We start from the raw sequence: 18,617 nt of genomic DNA, 5'->3' as shown, positions 1-18,617 counted from the left end.
ACAGTTCCACCAAACAATTCATTACCCCCATACTTTTTCATCACCAAACTTGTTACCCTTGAAGATTTGAGACTCCTGGGCGCTAGGTTCAAGCCCAAAAGCTTCCTTGTGCATGATGTGCTTCGGGAAAGTTTGTAAAGGTTTGATGGTCGTCTTCAAGACCAACCATGGGTGATTTGAGGCTTATTTGTTGCAGGGTAAATCAAATGGAGACTAGGGCGAGCCACTTTGTGGCGGCCGGGAATTTTGGCTCTCGCACCTCTCTAATAGAGATTAGCGTTCCCCCAAGAGTATGACCTTCGGTATACATCCGCGTCTCCGACTTGGGCGGTCTTTCCTTTTGTACTTTTACTTGTGTTTGTTTGCTAGCTAGCTTGTTTCTCTTTCTTATTTAGTGTACTAGTTTGCTTGTCGTAGATTGTTCTCGCTGTATATTTCATATCTGGAGAACCTACTTATCTGCACCCTAAATTTGTAAGTTAAGATAAAAAATTGTAAAAATTATTTCTAAGGTAATACCTTTATATGGAGCCAGTTGTAGGTGGTGCTCATCTATTCATGTTGTCAACACATTTTTCTTGGTTGAGTGCCTACAAGTACAAACTAGCAATTAATATAGTTTACTATTTGACCCAAATGTGTCAAAAACATGTTGGAAAATGGCAATTCAAAAATTATGGTTTATGAATTTGGCGAACATATTTGAGTGGCAACCCCGCACTTTTTCTTAGCAGCACCACAGGTACTTAAGTACTTTGATTTGTTCACTATATTCTACTCCCCCCGTCCCATAATGTATGACGTTTGTTGACACTATACTAGAGTCAAAAAATGTCTTCCATTATGGGACGAAGGGAGTAGCTCACAACAAGTACTTAAGTATTTTGACTTGTTCATTCAAGATGTAGACTATTATTTTGAGCCCTCAACCAACTAGAAATATTCATTTGGATTCACAAGTTCCAAAAGTTAGCTCATGTCTATCCAAGAAGCCCATCACAATAATATTAATCTCTCTTTAGTCTTCACATAATGTTTAGGAGCTTATCAACCACAAATTCCATAGCAACACGTGGAATATCTTCTAGTTATATGTAAAGCACATCACAACAAATGTATAAAACACACCATGTCATTATATAATTCTTACCAACGCATACCATGACCCTACAATCTAACACATACCCTAATCCTACGTTTTACTATAAACCACAAGCATACTGCTTGCACACATTGTATACTACATACAAACGCATGGTCCACCACTTCAATAGCGGATTTGAGAGAAATATACAAAAAATGCTTTTCCCAAAAGTGAAGAATGCCATCAAACAAGGGAATTTCAACCAATCAAATCGTGGGATGCGAGAGGTTACCTCAAGGGATGGAAATGATTCTATTCACTTAACAAATGACATCAGTTTGAGAGAAGTTTGGATGGAAGAGGGGGAGGGCAACATCCCAACTAGGAAGAGAAGGATGAAGAATGTGGGTTGAATGGGTGGCTCAGCCACAACGTCCAGCCACTTATGACTACTGTGCATGCAATAGTAGTTGGTTTAGCCGGGTACCGTCGTTGTTAATATAGCCTAGCTATCCTATCGCTATTGTGTATGGTGGTGGCAAACATGTCATATAGTAAAATTGAGCGAGTGAGTCATTTCCTGCTTCTGTAAAATGAGTCATTTCTTGCTTTTTTTGACAACCTGCTCTTTTTTTTCTAATCTTGTGTGAGAACAATGGCGACCAAATGGGCAAGTCTTAGCGGGCTGGCCCGATAACCCACGTGACGTCCCGTGATGAGCATGGCCTGACACGTTTACAATCGGGGCGTGCTGGCATGTGGCTTGTCTAGGGCTACGAGGCTGGGCAGGCATGAGAGTCGGCACTGCACGACCCGTTTCCTTTCTTATTTCTTTTTTTTTCAGATTTTCAAAAAAAAATTATAGCGCAAAAATTTCAAATCTTTTTGTAAGCACACATACACACATAGTACATGTGTGCAAAAATTCATTACATTTTACTTTCCCACGTGGCGTACAAAAAAAGACAAATATGTATTTTCAAATGGGCCAGCATTTTTTGTTTTCGGGCCAGATTTTTTGGTACAGCTTACAGATTACATTTTTTCAAAACAAAATTTCATGGATCCGTAGTGAATACGTACAAGTTTCCACAGAATTCTTTTCGATTTTTTTAAACTTCTAAACATGTTTTTTGGTATATATTTTTTCACAAAAAGGACACCATGGTGCCCGAGCACACAAAAACTTCGCACTCCACCCCCGCCCCCAAACAGCCCAAATAGGCCTAAAACATCGCAAAATCAAGCGGGCTGGTGGACTAAATATGTCGGTGGGCCGGCCCGTTTCCTTGTTGTGCCGTGCCTGGGCCAGGAAGTGCAGTACGAGTGCCGGCCCAGCATGGCCTGTATATCAGGAATGCCTGGTGGGCCGTGCTATCCGGCCAGGTCTGTGTGAAACGATAATTTTGGGAGCTTATGAAAAATCGCAAAAAAGAAAACCAGTAGCGGTACCGCTGAAACTCGAACCGGCGACCTCGTACTAATTGGCCCGGCGTGCGAACAATTTTTCGAATATTTCAAAAATGCGACTTTTTTAAAAAAGAGGAACATTTTTTGGATTTATGAACAATTTTTTAAAACACGAGCATTTTTTTAAATTTTGAAATTTTCCCAAAACAGGAACATTTTATGAAAATTTTCAACAATTTTGGAAAGATGGTCTTTAAAAAAATAAACTTGAAAAGTAAAATAAACGAAAAAGCAAAAAAGTAAACAGAAAAGCGGAAAAAGAAGAAAATAAAAAAACGAAAAACAAAAAGAACCCAAGAAGAAACAGGAAAATGGGTCAAAAAGAAAAAAAAAAACGGTCCAGGGAACCTTCTAGAAGGTTCCCAAAACCGGGATACTGTAGCACGGTAATCCACCAGTAGTGGGCCGGGCCATGTCGCTCGCTCGCTCCTGTTCCCTGTGCGTTCCTTCCACAATTTAGCAATTAGCGTCAAATAGGATATTCCGGTAATTTTGGCCTAGGTAAGCATATGCTCGCACGGTCAGTCGGTCACATCGACCAGACGACAGCCCCTGCCCGATCCCCAAACCCACCCACCGCATCCTAGTCCACCTCGGAACCAAGGATCCAAGCCATGGAGCGCGGCGATGCTGCCACCGGCAGCGGCAGCCGCAGCGGTGCGGGAACGAGCATCCAGGTCACGGCTCTGGACGGCATCGTGAACGTGAACTCTCTCTTCACCCTCGCCGCGTTCCTCGGCTTGGCGTGGCGCCCCTCCTCCGACGGGCCAGGCCTCGCCGACGGCGCCGACCACCTGGGCGCCTGCGCCGCGGGGGACCGCATCGAGTCTGACCTCGTCTCCTTTCACGTCCTCGCCTTCGCCTGTTTCCTCTTCTCCAGCCTCGTCGCGCTCTGCCTCAAGCAGATCGTCCGCACCTTCCCCCACTACCGCCGTGCCTCCTCCGCCGCCGCCGGAGCCGCCGTCAGCTGGACGGTGAAGATCAACCGGGCAGCGCTCCGGGTCGGGATCTTGGCGTGCGCGGTGGGATCCGTGTGCGGATGCGGGTTCCTGACGATGGCCCTCGTCAACGTGGTGCAGGTGAAGCTCGGCCGGCTCGGCTGCGGCGCCGGCGGCTCCGCGGCATGGGGCGCCGTCATCCCGCTCGTCACGCTCGTGCCTTCCGCCATGCTGATCTACATTGGCATCGTCTTCTACGCCTTCACCCGCTAGCCTGAATCGGATCCAGTAACTCCACTTAGTGCTTCCTTTGCATTTTCTTATGCTTAGATTATGCGTCTGTGTGATGACTGATTAGAGTGCAGTGAGATTGCAGCTGACATGCCTGTGTACGTATCAGTGTGTCCATGCTTGTGTTGGTGTTCTTTGTGTGGGGAACTTTTTGTGTTAGTACTTGGTAGTAGTACTGTACTGCTTAATTACCTTGATTGACTCCTTTTAGCAAGTCAATTTGTTATGATTTGCAAGGTGGCAACTTGATATGCAAAGTCCAATCTAAAACTAGTGGCTGAATTTTTGCCTTGTCCTCGTCTGCAATCAGATCCAGTAGAGCTGGAATGTTTTTCTATGCCAAATCAGGTTTGTTTACCACAAACTTGGAAAAGCTTAGCATAGCGGTAGTAGTTGTCACTCACAATTTGGACCAGCACAGGAAAATGCCATCCATACCACTCCTTGCATTATTATGGTTAAACAGCCATTTAACATCTGCACATCCACCACAATCAAGTGAAGCTCTACCTTCTTGCTAATGCTGCCTATTGGCTTCAGAAAGGATTTCTTGTTTATCAGCAGTCTCCACTTGTGCATTGTTCATGAGAGGAACATCATCTGTCAAAAAAACCAGAAGAGTCATCTATTTTGGAACGGAGGGAGTAGCATCCAATCCAGAAGCCAATAATTTGTTAAGAAATAACCCAGGTATTGGCATGTTGACTGTAGCAGGTGCACCCAGAAGCATCAGACCGAAGCTATGTGACTGCACTGTGTGACACAAACTGTCACTGTAATTCAAACAAACATGAAAAAGTAATCTATAACCCAATCTGATCCAGAGATCAGAAAGCAACTCAAATAGATACTCCCTCTGTCCCATAATATAAGAGTGTTTTTAACACTAGTGTAGTGTAAAAAAACGCTCTTATATTATGGGACGGAGGGAGTACAAAATAAGCAGTTCAAGATTAATGTAAGTTGAGGGCACCACATTCAGTTAAAGGAAGGGAGCTATGAACATATCGACCAGTAATTCACGAAGGTAAGGCTTGGTAAAAATCGTTAATCACAGATCATTCAGAATCCATGCAACATTTCAACTCATGCATTAACGAGACACGTCTACTCTTATCTTTCGTTTCTACTTCAAAGACACTTGCAGACCAGGCATGAAAAAAAGTCTTCAAAGGCCGTTTCGACCTTTCTTCACAAGAAAAGAACCACAGGGGGCAAGGAAATCCTACTTAAGGAAGTGGCCCAAGCAATAGCAGTTTTCGCAATGTCAGTATTTTGTCTGCCTAAGGGTGTGTGTAAGGATATCACAGATATTATTTCCCAATTTTGGTGGGGTGACGACGAGGAGAATAAGAAAATGCACTGGTACTCGTGATGGAAATTGTGCTTCCCTAAAAGTGAAGGCGGTATGGGATTTCGTGATCTATATTCGTTCAATTTAGCCATGCTTACTAAACAATGTTGGAGGTTAATTACTGAACCAGAGTCCCTATGTGCTTGTGTTTTGAAAGCGAAATATTATCCAAATGGGAGCTTACTTCAAGCTATTCCTAAACAAGGATCGTCTTCCACATGGAAAAGTATTCTGAAGGGGCTAGAGACTTTCAAGAAAGGCTTTATTTGGAGAATTGGTTCTGGTGATACAGTGAACATATGGGATGATCCATGGATACCTTCCAGTTCGGATCGAAAGATAATTACCCCTCGTGGGCAAACATTACTGTCTAAGTGATCTCATTGACCCAAATAATGGCACGTGGGATGAGGAGCTATGGAGAAGCATCTTCAACCCTGTGGATGTGCGAAGGATATTGCAAATACCCTTGAATCATCAAGCCTTTGATGACTTTGTTGCTTGGCATGTGAATAGAACAGGAATCTTCTCTGTCCGAACGACATACATATTACAGTGGATGCATACTTTTAGGTCTCAGGCAAATGGAATTTCAGGAGCAACTGACTCTAATCCTCCGGCAGTATGGAGAATACTATGGAAACTAAATATTCCACTCAAAGTTTAATGAACAGACACATTGGTAGTAACAGAGCCTGTCCGATCTGCCATCAAGGAGCAGAAGACCTACATCATTTGCTATTCACATGCACCCATGCAAAGGAGATGTGGCAGCGCTTGCGGCTAACTGAAGTAATTAACCAGGCAACAGTAGTGGATAAATCAGGGTCTGCGGTTTTGGAGTTTTTGCTGAACTTGTCGGATATCCCAATGGTGCTCTAACCAACTCTGAATTTTAAGCAGGTTGTGGCAGTAGCTTGCTCGTATTTACGGTGGATCAGGCGACGCATTACGCATAATGAGACAGTCCCTCCGATTATCTGTTAGCCCATAGCAGTGTTTTAGCGATTGCAAGCAATTATCACAAAGTCTTCTCTAAGCCAAGTGGAACACAAGACAGAAAATGGAGTAAACCGGATCCAAAAGTTGTGAAAGTAAACGTGGACGCAACGTTCTATGAGGAAGAGGGAATGAGAGCGATCTCAGCTATTCTAAGAGATGCATATGGTAATTTTATTGCTGCCAATTATCCCTTTTGCAGCTGACATAGTCGCAACCGAAGCGATGGCCATGAAAGATGGACTTGAGCTAGCTAATTCTCTCGGATACAATCGCCTTGAGGCGGAGTCTGATTCTATGCAAGTGATCAACTTTTGTACTGGACAATCCAGATGGTGGGATGTAGCGACGGCAATCTTTGCGGAGCGTGTGGATATGGCTACGGCTATAGGAAAGGTCGTCTATAAACATTGTTATCGGTCTGCTAATCAAGCAGCTCATGTGCTAGCGAATCATAGTTATTGTAATAAGATCTCTTTTTTTTGGTTGCACGAGTCATATGACGTTTTGGTTAGCAAACTCGTAGACGATGTATCTATTATTTGATCGTAATAAAGCTAACCATGATGGCCTTTTCTCAAAAAAAAAACTTGTCACCCAGACAAACTCTATATCTTTAGTTTATCCCTCAAGGAGTAATTTTGATAGATGCATCTCCTGACAGACAATCTGCGCATGGACCAATCCTTCACAACGTAATTGGCACTAACAATCTCGAATTGCCCAACAAACAGAAACAAGAATGAGACTCTGTACCTAGCTATTTCTTCGTAATGTAACATCTACAAGAAAATAAGGAAACGTAGCAGGCCCTCAAAGAAACTAAAGAAGGTTGGAACTCTCAGCAATTCAAACAGATTAAAGATCACAAACTCTGCAAAACATAAATCATGCCATAGAAGTTTAATGCCTTCATGAATCACACATGTCAACAGAAATCCATACATACTATTTTCATTTGTGACCATGGGATACTTAGGTCTACGACTGCAATGAGCGTCTGTCAGAAATCCAATTAAAAAAAACAAAGAGAAGATGTCACGCATCAAGGAAAAGCTTATATGCTACAATATCAAACATGGACTCAAATATTTGGACCCTACACGCTAAATGCTCCTAGAGCGCACCCCTGTCTTTTATAGATTTGCAAATCGAATATAGTCTCGTGAATTGCATCTCCTTATCCACGGCACAAATATGAGAGTTCAAACATTTGAATTTACCCCTACAAGCAATAATTCAAAACAGAAACCCAGATGACACCATGGATGGTTGGTATGGTCTGGAACAGTGGCGGAGCATGACAAGAACAGTGGCGGAACAGTGGCAACAAACTAAAACTTAAAACTTGTAACCTCCATGCAAACTTACTAATATTACCCGTACATACTTTAAAAGAGAACTAAATACAACAAAATATACATCTTATCTACTTGGATATACCGCTCAGCCTTCAAATTTCAAAGACATTATGTGAGCCAACTAACAACTACAAAAGGTGTGGTATTGCAGGTCAGCTTTTCGATCCTTAATGTTCTTGAATTCTGTTAAATACCCTCAAATTTGTACTTGTCGGCGATTTCACACTATGTGTGGAACAACCAAGCTATTGGGAACATTCTCACCTTCCGTCTTATTATGAAACCTTGTCTTGATGATCTTTGATGTCTACTACACAAACTTCTTCTTGTAGACGTTGTTGGGCCTCCAAGTGCAGAGGTTTGTAGAACAGTAGTAAATTTTCCTCAAGTGGATGACCTAAGGTTTATCAATCCGTAGGAGGCATAGAATGAAGATGGTCTCTCTCAAGCAACCCTCCAACCAAATAACAAAGAGTCTCTTGTGTCCCCAACACACCCAATACAATGGTAAATTGTATAGGTGCACTAGTTTGGCGAAGAGATGGTGATACAAGTGGTATATGGATAGTTGATAAAGGTTTTTGTAATCTAAAAATATAAAAACAGCAAGGTAACTAATGATAAAAGTGAGCGTAAACGGTATTGCAATGTTAGGAAATAAGGCCTAGGGTTTATACTTTCACTAGTGCAAGTTCTCTCAACAATAATAACATAATTGGATCACATAACTATCCCTCAACATGCAACAAAGAGTCACTCCAAAGTCACTAATAGCGGAGAACAAACGAAGAGATTATTGTAGGGTACGAAACCACCTCAAAGTTATTCTTTCCAATCAATCCGTTGGGCTATTCCTATAAGTGTCACAAACAGCCCTAGAGTTCGTACTAGAATAACACCTTGAGACACAAATCAACCAAAATCCTAATGTCACCTAGATACTCCAATGTCACCTCAAGTATCCGTGGGTATGATTATACGATATGCATCACACAATTTCAGATTTATCTATTCAACCAACCCATAGAACCTCAAAGAGTGCCCCAAAGTTTCTACCGGAGAATCACGACGAAAACGTGTGCCAACCCCTATGCATAGGTGAAAGTGCAACTATCCCTAGGTGGTTTTGGTAATTCATAACAACATATAGCTCATTGAGCTAATGCTATTCCAAGATGATTATTTCAGGAAAGCTCAATGATTGGCATGGCATGGATGTGAAAGTGGAACCCTCAAAATGCTAAGGACAAAGGATTGGCTCAAGCTCAAAAGCTCAAGACTCTTCATTTTATATTTTAGTGATCCAAGATCACATTGAGTCTTTAGGAAAAGCCAATACTATCAAGGAGGGATGAGGTGTTGCTTAATGAGCCTCTTGCTTCATGTGCTTAGTGATATGCTCCAAAACCCTCAACTACTTTCCCATATCCACATTTGACCTAAACCCTAAGCCAAACTCGGTCCTACCGATTCTTCCTATCCGGCGCCACCGAGTTTCACTTGTCATTAGCCACTGCCAAACCCTAGCAATTCGGTTCTACCGATAAGGATCTCGGTCTCACCGAGATGGGGTTGCAAACTCTCTGTTTCCCTTTCGTAACTTTTCGGTCTCACCGAAAGAGCGAATCGGTCCCACCAAGATTGCAATGTAAACTCAGTGTTTCCCCTTTGTAACTTTTCGGTCTCACCGAAAGAGCAAATCGGTCCCACCGAGTTTGCCTGGCCAACTCTCTGGTTAGCTAATTACCAAATTCGGTCTCACCGAGTTTGTGTAATCGGTCTCACCGAGATTACGTTATGCCCAAACCCTAACCATATCGGTCCTACCGAGTTGCATGTCAGTCCCACCGAAAATCTCTAACGGTCACTAGGTTTACATTTTCGGTCCGACCGAGTTTATTGATTCGGTCCCACCGAGATTGGAAAACTGTGTAACGGTTGGATTTTGTGTGGAGGCTATATATACCCCTCCACCTCCTTCTCATTCGAGGAGAGAGCCATCAGAACACACACACCATTCCAATTCATATGTTCTGAGAGAGAACCACCTACTCATGTGTTGAGACCAAGACATTCCATTCCTACCATATGAATCTTGATCTCTAGCCTTCCCAAGTTGCTTTCCACTCAAATATTCTTTCCACCAAATCCAAATCCTATGAGAGAGAGTTGAGTGTTGGGGAGACTATCATTTGAAGCACAAGAGCAAGGAGTTCATTACCTACACACCATTTGTTACTTCTTGGAGAGTGGTGTCTCCTAGATTGGCTAGGTGTCACTTGGGAGCCTCCGACAAGATTGTGGAGTTGAACCAAGGAGTTTGTAAGGGCAAGGAGATCGCCTACTTCGTGAAGATCTATCGCTAGTGAGGCAAGTCCTGTGTGGGCGATGGCCATGGTGGGATAGACAAGTTTGCTTCTTCGTGGACCCTTTGTGGGTGGTTGCTTCTTCGTGGACCCTTCGTGGGTGGAGCCTTGTGTGGACTCGCGCAACCGTTACCCTTGGGTGGAGCCCTGTGTGGACTCGCGCAACCGTTACCCTTCGTGGGTTGAAGTCTCCATCAACGTGGATGTAGGATAGCACCACCTATCCGAACCACGGGAAAAACATCCGTGTCTCCAATTGCGTTTGAATTCTCCAAACCCTTCCCTTTACATTCTTGCAAGTTGCATGCTTTACTTTCCGCTGCCTATATACTCTTTGCATGCTTGCTTGAATTATGTGATGATTGCTTGACTTGTCCTAAATTAGCTAAAATCTGCCAAGAACTAAAATTGGGAAAAGGTTAAGTTTTTATTTGGTCAAGTAGTCTAATCACTCCCCTCTAGACATACTTTCGATCCTACAAGTGGTATCAGAGCTTTGGTCTCCATTTGCTTTGATCTCCATAGCTTTTGGTGGTTATAGCCTTGGTTTCACAACCTAGGAGAGTATGGCGTCTAGCGAGGGAAATTATCACCGTAGAGGTCCTTACTTTGATGGTACTAATTTTGCTAGTTGGAAGCATAAAATGAAAATGCATATTCTTGGACATAACCCCGCCGTTTGGGCTATTGTGTGTGTTGGTTTGCAAGGTGACTTCTTTGATGGGAGAGAACCGAACTGTGAAGCTACCGCGGATGAGTTGAAGATGTTGCAATACAATGCTCAAGCTTGTGATATTCTCTTCAACGGATTGTGCCCCGAAGAATTCAACAAAATCAGCCGCCTTGAGAATGCAAAGGAAATTTGGGACACTTTGATTGATATGCACGAAGGTACCGACTCTGTCAAGGAATCCAAGTTGGATGTGCTTCAAAGCCAACTTGACAAGTTCAAGATGAAGGATGGTGAAGGTGTCGCTGAAATGTACTCTAGGCTTGCTCTCATCACAAATGAGATTGCCGGCTTAGGAAGTGAAGAGATGACCGATAAATTCATCATCAAGAAGATTCTAAGAGCCTTGGATGGAAAATATGATACCGTGTGCACATTGATCCAAATGATACCCAATTACAAAGATCTCAAGCCAACGGAGGTGATTGGAAGAATTGTTGCTCATGAGATGTCACTTAAGGATAAAGAGGAACTTCACAACAAATCAAGTGGTGCCTAGAAAGCCTCATGTGAAGCCCCTACATCATCAAGTGAGAAACAAGACTTCAATGAAGAATTGAGCTTAATGGTGAAGAACTTCAACAAGTTCTACAAGAGTAGAAGCAAAGACAGAAGCTCCAAGTCAAGGTCCTACAATGACAAAAAATCTTCTAGTCGAGAGCGAAACTGCTACAATTGTGGAAGACCCGGACACTATTCCAATGAGTGTACGGCTCCCTACAAGAGAAGAGAAGATTCTCCAAAAAGAAGAAGCAAAGGATCACCACCAAGAGAGAGAAGGAGTAGAGATGATCGTTATGAACGAAGATACTCGCGGAGAAGCAAGGATTCGGAAAGGAAGGAAAAATCATCAAGGAGCTACACAAGACGAAGACATCAAGCTCATGTTGGTGAATGGGTATCCGGCTCCGACTCCGACAGCCACTCCGAGAGAAGTTATTACTCCGACTCCGAAGATACTCAAGATGAAGGTGTTGCCGGTCTAGCACTTGTGTCAACCAACTCCTACGACATATTTGACTCACCAAATGAAGGAATTGGAAGATGCTTCATGGCCAAAGGTCCTAAGGTAACACACCCCGAGTATGTTGATTTCAACAGTGATGAAGATGACTTGTTAGGTGATGATTTGCTTGGTGACAACTCTAGTGATGAATACTATGATGAAATGTCAATTAAACATGCTAATCAAGATAAAACGAATGACAATGATAAGGAGAAGATTGAGGCCCTAACTAAAGAACTAAACACTCTTAAGTTAGCTCATGAAACCATCTTCGAAGATCATCGAGAACTTTTAAGAGCTCATGAGAAATTACGCTTTGAAAAGGTCAATCTTGAGCAAGAGCATGAGTTCTTAAAAGCAATCAATGATGATCTCCGCAAGAAAAGTTCTTCTTACATTGCCAAGCGTTTACTCTTATCCACTTACATGCCTCAAGTCAAGTCTAGTAACAAGAAAGATTCTTCCTCTAGCAGTAACAATGATCATGCTAAATCCAATATTGTTGCTTCTAGTAGTTCTCTTGATTCCACTAATGATTCTCTTAGCCAAGTTACACTTGAGCAAGAAAATAGCTTATTGAAGGGAATTATAGAGAAAGGAGTGTACAAAAGCCTTGCCGGGAGTAAGCAATTCGAGGAAATTGTGCGCAAGCAAGGAATGCACCGGAAGAATCAAGGTGTTGGTTTTGAACGAAAGTTCAATGCCAATGGAGTTGAGTGGGAAGAAGATCAATACCCCAAGACAAAGTTTGTCCCTCAATAAGAGAAGCATACTTCTTTCAAGGGGACACAAACTCAAGATGATCTTCCACCACAAGACTACAAGCAAAAAGGTAAGGACAAGCTTCAAGAGGAAATTGACGCATTTGAAGAAGCTCCAAAGACCTTAGTCAAGTGGATTCCCAAGACTACTTCAAGTTCCACTTCATCAAGTACGACTACAACTCCAAGGATTCCCATCAAGATGATGTGGATCCAAAAGAAGAAGAACTAGAGAGTTCTTGAGGGTGACTCCGCCAACATACTTCACTCTTATCATTTTGGCAAGAACAAGTGCAATCAACTTCCACATCTTGCACTAGTTCAAGGAGTCACAAACCCTCTTGTTGGTAAGACAAGGGACAAGGTAACCTAAAAGTTTTCATGGACATCATCTTTTGTGTGCATCACTCTATGTCTATGGATATCCTTGCTTGTTCCTTGTGGGACTAACCCATGTAGGTATTGAAAGTGCAATTCACTCAAATGGATAGCTCCAAGAGATCTACATCAACATTGAGCATCCACATCTTCAATATCTACATGAAGTCATCATCGACAAAACCCAAGGTTAGTTCATCCCTCTTAGGGGGGATATCACATCTAGGGGGAGCTTTACTCTAAGACTTGAGCTAAAGCAACTCTAAAGATGTGAACAAAACAATGCTTTATGTAAAAGTGGTAACCCCACTTGAGCTTAAACGATGAGTATGACCTATGATCAAGTGTTCTCACTTGACTCCTAAGTCAATATACTCATATATAGATGACCTAGTCATCGCAAATTGCTTGATAGATGCTAGAATTGGTTGTGCATGCCTTGTCACATATTTCATTTGCCATCTTATTGTGTGAGCATGCTGGTTGCACATTTTACTCATTCGAGGACATCCACTTGTTGTTTTGATTGTTCGGTTTTATCTTCTTTTGCCAAGTGGATGGACAAGAATGCCTAAGAACCTCCTCTAGCTATCTATGCTGTTCTCGTCTCAAACTCTATTCATGCTGCATCACAAAATTTGATCAAGTCAGATTCGAACCACTCTGTGTGAGGAGAGCTCGGAGTCCCCGATTCGTCATAGACTTAAACTTTCAAAACCTCTTTATGATTCTCGGTCTGACCGATACTCCACTTTCGGTCCTACCGAGATCATTAAGTTGATTTAGGTTTTCGATCTCGGTGCAACCGATTTGAACATTTCGATCACACCGAGTTTCAGTAACTGCTTGCAGTTATGAATCTCGGTGCCACCGAGTTGTTCCACTTGGTCACACCGACAGGGTCGGGCTATATATAGTCACGGGCAAAATTTTGGAAATTTTTCCGAACCCCTTCGCCCGCGCGATAGCCTGCTCTGCCCTCGTGGTCTCCGGATCGTCTTCTCGCCGCTAGCAGCCTCCAGTCGCTGGTCTCCGTCGCCGTCAACGGGAATTCTGCCCCGCCGTTGCCGCCGTAGCAAGTCTCCGCCGAACTAGGGTATGGACTTGATCACAGTGCTATTCCCCGTCCAATTCCTAGCACATTGTGTTCTTCATGATTCTTGCCACGATTGAAACACTCCTATCCAGTCAAAACGCCCATAAATTAGCTTTGATTCGAAAATTTTAGGGTTAGGTTTCCGCCGAAACCATCTCGGACCCACCGAGTTGAAAAACTCGGTCCCACCGATTTGGCTTATGCCATTGCACAAGTGAGACTCGGTCTGACCGAGAATTACTTATCGGTGTGACCAATTTTGGAACTCTGTGAAACCCTAGCAGTCTCGGTGCCACCGAACTGTGACTCGGTCCTACCGAGTTCACTAGTTTAGGTTCCAAAACTGCTTCGGTATCACCGAGTTTGAAAATCGGTAGATCCGAGATGATTTCAGTGGGAAACTAAAACTAAGTTTTTGGATCATTCTTTTGCAAAAATCTCTGCATTTTGTGATGCTCATCTTTTCTATCTCATCTATAATCTATTCACAGGGTCAGCAGTCAGTTTGCAGCATGTCTGATCAAAGTGATAGCCAGAATGTGTCAGAACAGCAAGTGGTGATGAGTGAGGGCACTAGTCCCTCCAGTTCATCTAATGAAGGCAGCAGGAGCACTCCTAGCAACTTGCCAAAGGCTGCCACGAGACAAAGGAAGAAGAGGACTTCAGATTCCGAAGATGAGGACTATGTGGCAGAGGAAGAGGCCACTTCCAAGAGAGTTGAGCCAGCTCAAGGCACTAAGCCAGGTCTGAAAATCAAAAGGCCAGCAGGCAGGCAGCCAATGTCAAAGGCCAGAATATCAACTGAGAAGCCCATAGAGCCAGTTGCAGCTGAGGGCAAGAAAAGAAAGGAAGGGGTGAAGAAGACTGTGGCTAGAGTACTTGGCAAAGCTTCCATCATGGAAGAGGAAGAAGAAGAGGTAGCTGCACCAGCGCCCAAGGCACCCAAGCTAATGGGAGATGCCATAAAATCAGGGGGAGCTGCTTCCAAGGCCAAGCCAGCTTCAAAGCCAAAGCCAAAGAGGAATACAAGAAGCATTCCTGCAGCTGAGAAGAACAAGGCCCCAGTGCCTGAGACTGTTGCAGAAGAAGAGGAAGAGAATGTCCTGAGAAAGCTAAAGCCCAAGATCCCAGACCACAACGATGCTCATCCTGTAGCTGAGGATATGAAGCTCAGGAGAGATTCAGGGCTAAGGAAGTGGAGAGAAGCAGACCCGTATGCTTCAAGGAGAAGGACAGCAGTTGACTACAGGTTTCACACCAAGGAGCAGCAGGATTTTTATGAGACAGTGCTGCTAGATAAGAAGCCATTGTCTGTGATATGCGATGGGTTGATTGGCAATACATTAAGGACAATGAGGAGCACTATCCTGGAGTGCAAGACAGCTTCATAGCTTGTGGAGTAGCTGACTTTGTTGGGCAGAAGCTCACAAAGTGGAACGAGGAACTGATCATGCAATTCTACTCCACGGCACACTTTTATCCAGATGGGAGGATCACATGGATGTCTGAGGGTACGAGGTACCAATCCACTGTTGAGGAATGGGCGAAGTTGATTAATACCCCAGAGGAGCATGATGATGACATGGACATATATGCCAAGAAGAAGATGGACCACAACTCAATGTCCAATATGTACAAGGAGATCCCAAATGAAGCACTTGATACCTTCAAGTTTGGCTCAGTACATTACCTTCTGTCAGGGATCCCGACTATCAATTGGATCTTGAGGCACACCTTATTTCCCAAGTCAGGTGATCACGAGATGATCAGAGGCCATGCTATCAACTTGCTACATGTGTTTGATGTGCCTCAGAAGTTCAAGGTGATGAGCCTCATAGTGGAAACAATCAAGAGGACTGCAGCAGATCAGAAGAGGAGTTGCGGATATGCCCCTCAAATTCAGGAGCTCATCAACTCCAAGATGGGCACATGCATATATCTATTGGACAAGGAACACCTGCCCATCCGTCCAGATTTCGAGGACAATCAAGTTGTCATGACTGAGAACGAGCCATCATCTGCCCAAGCATATGCAAAGAAGGAGAAGGCGGGGAAGGAGAAAGCTGCCAAGATGCCTACTCAAGAGGAGGCATCTGAATATTTCTTGAAGACTAAACAAGAGCAGCTTGGTTACTTGATTGCATCCACGCTGAGGATTGAGCAAAGTCTGGCCACCCTCACTCAGAATCAGCAGAGCCTAGAGAGAATCATGGAACAGAAGTTCTATGACTTGGATGTCAAGGTAACAGAAGTTCAGTCTGCAGTGGAGCAGCTCCAGGAGGACATGCAGGAGAGGAGAGGCAGGACTACCACTCATGCCTTTGCCAGAGTGCCACGAGGCCCGAGGTCATCTGCCGTGCCAGTTGCTGACACCAGAGCCACCACTTCAGCACCAGCTACAGCCTCAGCTCCAGCGTCTACTTCAGCTCCAACTCCAGCGTCTACTTTAGCATCTACCGAAGCCTTCGTCCTTGGAGTGATCCGGACTCCACCACCACCAGAAGATCAAGCCTGAGCGTCGATTTAGCACTATGCATTTTCTAGGAACTTTTTGGTAACTTGTTGCCAAAGGGGGAGAAGATGTATAGATCATAGGCTTCGAGAGAGAGAGAGAGTGTTGCTTTTCTCTCTTGCTTTATTTGGTGTTTTTTTCCGAACTTGTTTGCTTTTGAGTGCTTGAGATACTACGTCATTATTTGTGAGACATTGATGATCATGTGTTTGATCATAAGCTACACTTAATGCTTGATGAATGCTATTATCTTATCCATCTTATGTGATCTTTCACTTTTCTTGGTGATGAGTGCATGTATTTCATTCTTATCATTTTAAGCGCTCCACCAAGATGTATGTGACATGGAAGAGTAACCCATGACTCTAACTCTTTGTGCATTTGCAGTCCAAAGCAAATTTTAAATATGCACAAATTTAGGGGGAGCTCTTACTTATCACATACTTCTCAAAGCGACGATATATTTCATGCTTATTATCATTTGTCGAAGCTTTGATCTATATGTTGTCATCAATTACCAAAAAGGGGGAGATTGAAAGTGCAACTATCCCTAGGTGGTTTTGGCAATTCATAACAACATATAGCTCATTGAGCTAATGCTATTCCAAGATGATTATTTCAGGAAAGCTCAATGATTGGCATGGCATGGATGTGAAAGTGGAACCCTCAAAATGCTAAGGACAAAGGATTGGCTCAAGCTCAAAAGCTCAAGACTCTTCATTTTATATTTTAGTGATCCAAGATCACATTGAGTCTTTAGGAAAAGCCAATACTATCAAGGAGGGATGAGGTGTTGCTTAATGAGCCTCTTGCTTCATGTGCTTAGTGATATGCTCCAAAACCCTCAACTACTTTCCCATATCCACATTTGACCTAAACCCTAAGCCAAACTCGGTCCTACCGATTCTTCCTATCCGGCGCCACCGAGTTTCACTTGTCATAAGCCACTGCCAAACCCTAGCAATTCGGTTCTACCGATAGGGATCTCGGTCTCACCGAGATGGGATTGCAAACTCTCTGTTTCCCTTTCGTAACTTTTCGGTCCCACCGAAAGAGCGAATCGGTCCCACCGAGATTGCAATGTAAACTCAGTGTTTCACCTTTGTAACTTTTCGGTCTCACCGAAAGAGCAAATCGGTCCCACCGAGTTTGCCTGACCAACTCTCTGGTTAGCTAATTACCAAATTCGGTCTCACCGAGTTTGTGTAATCGGTCTCACCGAGATTACGTTATGCCCAAACCCTAACCATATCGGTCCTACCGAGTTGCATGTCAGTCCCACCGAAAATCACTAACGGTCACTAGGTTTACATTTTCGGTCCGACCGAGTTTATTGATTCGGTCCCACCGAGATTGGAAAACTGTGTAACGGTTGGATTTTGTGTGGAGGCTATATATCCCACCTCCTTCTCACAGAGAGAAGCCATCAGAACACATCACACCATTCCTCAAATTCAAGTTGATAACAAAACAAAGCAATAACTAATAGCAAACACCAGACAAACCCTCAAACACACATGTAACGGTTGGAGAGGCATATATACCCCTCCACCTCCTTCTCATTCAGTGAGAGAGCCATCAGAACACACACACCATTCCAACTCATATGTTCTGAGAGAGAACCACCTACTCATGTTTAGACCAAGACATTCCATTCCTACCATATGAATCTTGATCTCTAGCCTTCCCAAGTTGCTTTCCACTCAAATCTTCTTTCCACCAAATCCAAATCCTATGAGAGAGAGTTGAGTGTTGGGGAGACTATCATTTGAAGCACAAGAGCAAGGAGTTCATTACCTACACACCATTTGTTACTTCTTGGAGAGTGGTGTCTCCTAGATTGGCTAGGTGTCACTTGGGAGCCTCCGACAAGATTGTGGAGTTGAACCAAGGAGTTTGTAAGGGCAAGGAGATCGCCTACTTCGTGAAGATCTACCGCTAGTGAGGCAAGTCCTGTGTGGGCGATGGCCATGGTGGGATAGACAAGGTTGCTTCTTCGTGGACCCTTTGTGGGTGGTTGCTTCTTCGTGGACCCTTCGTGGGTGGAGCCTTGTGTGGACTCGCGCAACCGTTACCCTTGGGTGGAGCCCTGTGTGGACTCGCGCAACCGTTACCCTTCGTGGGTTGAAGTCTCCATCAACGTGGATGTAGGATAGCACCACCTATCCGAACCACGGGAAAAACATCCGTGTCTCCAATTGCGTTTGAATTCTCCAAACCCTTCCCTTTACATTCTTGCAAGTTGCATGCTTTACTTTCCGCTGCCTATAT

General features: G+C 43.7%; 1 protein-coding gene across 1 annotated transcript; it reads left to right on the top strand.

The window, feature by feature from the left end:
- Positions 1-3,063: 3,063 nt before the first annotated feature.
- LOC125541320 lies at positions 3,064-4,065 on the top strand. Its single transcript, XM_048704764.1, has one exon. The coding sequence runs from the start codon at positions 3,169-3,171 to the stop codon at positions 3,763-3,765; it is 597 nt and encodes a 198-aa protein (XP_048560721.1). The 5' UTR covers positions 3,064-3,168; the 3' UTR covers positions 3,766-4,065.
- The last annotated feature ends 14,552 nt before the right edge of the window (positions 4,066-18,617 follow it).

This window comes from Triticum urartu, chromosome 2, assembly GCF_003073215.2.
Source record: "Triticum urartu cultivar G1812 chromosome 2, Tu2.1, whole genome shotgun sequence".
NCBI classification, from domain to species: domain Eukaryota; kingdom Viridiplantae; phylum Streptophyta; class Magnoliopsida; order Poales; family Poaceae; genus Triticum; species Triticum urartu.
Note: the sequence above shows the minus strand (reverse complement) of the source record. Positions and strands in the feature narration are given on the sequence as shown.

What these genes read in the sequence shown, in the direction of transcription:
- LOC125541320 (XM_048704764.1), top strand. Translation starts at nt 3,169, where the DNA reads ATGGAGCGCGGCGATGCTGCCACCGGCAGCGGCAGCCGCAGCGGTGCG.